Here is a 3574-nt window from a genome sequence, read left to right on the forward strand (position 1 = left end):
ACGGTTTCTGATCCTCGCTTTGGTTCGGAGTGTTTGCATACCGTGAAGGTCTCTTTGGGTGACACTTTGACTTTGTCCTGCAGGGATGTGTTCCAGTCAGGGTTTATGCGGCGGCGGCGACGGGGACGGCAGCAGCCGTCCCAACAGACAGTCCAGCTCGGGCAACGGTTCGGGCGCCCACTACGCCCTGTGCGCTCTGGGAGTGGGCCTCATCGCCCTGGGCATCGTCATGATCGTGTGGACCGTCATCCCCATGGACGGCGAGGGCGCCGGCGGCTCCGCCTCCAATAAGGACAACTCTTCCACCCCGGTGCCCAACGACAACGGCACCGATGACGACGAGCGCCAGGACGCCGCCAAGTCCTCCACGGTGGCCATGGCGCTGGTCGCAGTGGGCGCCGTCCTGCTGCTCCTGTCCATTTGTCTGGGCGTGAGGAACAAGAGGAGGGCGCGCAACGCGAGCAGCGTGCCAGTAGCAACAGGAGCGGCCCTCATGGACCATGTGGCGGGGCAGCAGGAAGACCCGTGAGTCACCGCTTCTGCTCTTTTCATTTGAGCGTTTCTTTTTCGGCGGCGTTTCCTTCGGCGGCCGCAGTCTTTTCACTCAAACGAACGCGGGAGACGCTTTTCCATCCAGCAGGCTTTCATTCTGTTGCACCTGCGATAGCTCCGACTCAATGGACTCCAAAGGTGAAGCCATTAAAAGGGCTTTACTCTCGACTCTGCGTCTGAGACTTGAGGAGAGAAACCGTTGGCCGCCTCCCACTGCTGACAGCGTGAGAATAACGTTGCTAAATGTGAAAACGAGGCCTAAACTGCAGTTTACTAGAAAACAAAGCAATGCGGCAGAGACACGCTTGTTTGTCAATGATGACCAATTATATCAATCAATCCGAGGTCCAGGTAGTCTGTATGTAGTCCTGCACGTGCAGTGGAAAACTACAGTGAGATTATATTGCATATTGCCCTTTGAGTCCAGAGTTAAATGGCCAGTGCGGGAACATTTAGCAGCCTCTAGTGGTAAGATGGCGTATTGCATGTACAACATGATGTCTGTGGTTGCTTAGACACAAAAAGGCTTAGAAACAAAGTCTAAATTTCCTGTCAAAATTAGAAGCAGGTGAGTTCAGCGTTGCCATGAAAACAACCTTCTTCTGATTTCTCCCTTCGTCTCACTTCTTTCTTTCCCAGGGTGAAAAGGTCATGACAACAGCAATGTAGGGGTCTTTAATGCAGGACCAGTGAACCTGATCTTTTTGCAACTGTAGATCCATATTATTCGGGGAAAACACTTTTTCTATCATATCTTTTTTGCCATTTTCTCCATTACATCCCGGTTAATGCCACACATTCGGCCTCTAATGCTGGAACTGGTGATGTGTTTGGTGTTTTTTCTGAGGAAACTAAAAATATTTCCATTATTATTTCTAACATGGTTCAACTACTTGTTTAAAAGCAACAACAAATGTGCAGTGAGGCAGATGGTTAATGTGGCTAATTAGCGCAAAGACTGCAGTGTAACTTGGCTGCATTAAAAGCTGGCCTTCCTCAGTCTGCATTTTTGTTTTACACTTTAAACCTTTTCAGCTAGAGCGTCTCATAGATCTTTATTTGTTTGTTTATTTATTTATTTTGGCAATAGCTGTTTGCAAGCAAACTCGGGAGACCACATAAAGTTGTTTGGCCCGCTGATAAATTGGAAAGTTGAGCAGCCGCAGAAGTGCTTTTGCTCCAGTTTTGCCTCAAAGCTCAAAATTAAAAGAGAGAGAACTTTGGATGGAGGTGAAAAAAAGAAAGCCAAACTAAACATACAAATCAGCCAAAGGGATTAGCAGTAAAAACAGTCGGGGCGTTGCCTCGTTTCGCTCACTACCTGTCGCCTCCCCTCCTCAGAGCGGCGGACCCGACTTCCTTCAGCGTGCCGAGCTACGAGGAAGTGGTCGGCAGCGGCGACTACCCGGTGCGCAACAGCAACCTCCGGCAGAGCACCTCGCTGCTGCCGTCCTACGAGGACATCATCGCCGCCGTGGAAAACGAGGGATCCGGGCCCCCCGAGGACGCCGACTCGGCTAATCCCGCTCCGGCCGCAGCCGCAGAGGCCCAGGCCGGAGCGCCCGAACCTGCCGGCCTGTCGTCGCAGCCCAGCCTGCCTGCCCGCAGCAGCAGCCGGGCCAGCCGCCTGCTGCGCCCCCTGCGGGTCAGGAGGATCAAGTCGGACAAGCTGCACCTGAAGGACTTCCGCCTCCAAATCCGCACCCCCACTCAGAACCCGGTGACCATCGAACCCATCACTCCGCCGCCGCAGTACGACGGCAAGATGCCGGAGTTAGAATAGTGTCCCTCGCTTTCCTCCCGCTTCCGACGAGTCTGATTTCTCAGTGATAAATGGACACGAAGCGCTGTTGAGAGCCCACGGTTAAACATTAGTAATTGAGTTAAATGAGATGGCATGATGTCACACACACCAAGCAAGATTAATTCTTTTTTTTCTCTACCTCTGAAGGCTGTGATTGGCATATTTATTCTGTCATGATTGGTAATTGGGTTTCCAATAAAGATGTCTGAGCTGTTAAGATTGTGTCCACATTGATATCAGACATTATACAGCCCTTCATTTTTAATTTATTAAAAAAAAAAACAACGAAATGTATGCTGTGACAGACAGTTCCCAACTTTTCTTTAACATGAATTATTATTGTAATTGCTGTTTTCAATGAGTTCTGAATTGATAGGAGATTTATGTGATTGTGTTTCAGCGGAGGCAAAAGGAAAATCAATTTCAGGGAGATTTTTTTTATATCAATAGTTTCAATATTGGATGTGCAACAACTGTTTGAAAAATGCGAACAAAAGGCACAGAAGACAAAACGTGTTTGTTTTAGAAAACATTTTATTTTTAGAATTGTCTTTAAAAAAAAAAAAAAAAGCTTCTTGGCCGTAAAAGTGGCATTTTGTATGATGTTAGTTGCAGGATGCAAACAGCCAAATATTGGAAAACAGTTGCATGGGAAGAATTTAACAATTAAGTTTGAATGTGGTGGAATACTTTCAAAAATGTGCCGTGAATAAATGTTTTTGTACTTTATTTGGTATTTTGTGTTTTTTTTGTGTAGCCATTAGTGACAATATTTGTAGATACTCTTAGAGTTAAAATAAATAAATAAACATTGTACTGCTTTAAAATCTCATTTAATAAATCTAAGTTACTAAGAGTCAAGTTTAGCTAAAAGATTTATTTAAAGTTTAACTATTCAGTAGTTGTCAAACTACAGTGGTAAATGTTTGAATGACGTTTCCAAAAGGTTACTTTTGACCATTGGTTAATGTTTAGCGCCCTCTGCTGGATTAAAAAGACAGTGAAAACGCCCATGTGGAGATTAGTCCTTTATGCTGTTAATGGCGCTGGAGTCTGAAGGGAGTTATTCTCATGAAGTTTGGATTGTGAGAGTAAATCTCAAAAGGTTTCTCTACGGTATTCTCCACTTCTGACAATCAATACAAAGTCTGTATTAATATCTCTTGATGTTATTAGATTGATGTATTTTTAAAATGTTAAACCTTGTCTCATTGGCAA

The 3574-nt window shown here is 45.9% G+C and overlaps 1 protein-coding gene across 1 annotated transcript in view; it reads left to right on the top strand.

Annotated features, from left to right (window-relative positions):
- tmem51b (transmembrane protein 51b) overlaps positions 1-3085 on the top strand; it is a 12899-nt gene extending 9814 nt beyond the window's left edge. Inside the window, exons 2-3 of the mRNA XM_076025429.1 lie at positions 84-525; positions 1894-3085. Coding sequence (XP_075881544.1) covers positions 86-525; positions 1894-2335 — 882 coding nt within the window. The 5' untranslated portion in view covers positions 84-85 and the 3' untranslated portion in view covers positions 2336-3085. The remainder of the gene's footprint in view (positions 1-83; positions 526-1893) is intronic.
- Positions 3086-3574: the final 489 nt, after the last annotated feature.

This window comes from Nelusetta ayraudi, unplaced genomic scaffold (assembly GCF_046127955.1).
Source record: "Nelusetta ayraudi isolate G7.1 ecotype Tasmania unplaced genomic scaffold, CSIRO-AGI_Nayr_v1 ptg000017l, whole genome shotgun sequence".
NCBI lineage: Eukaryota > Metazoa > Chordata > Actinopteri > Tetraodontiformes > Monacanthidae > Nelusetta > Nelusetta ayraudi.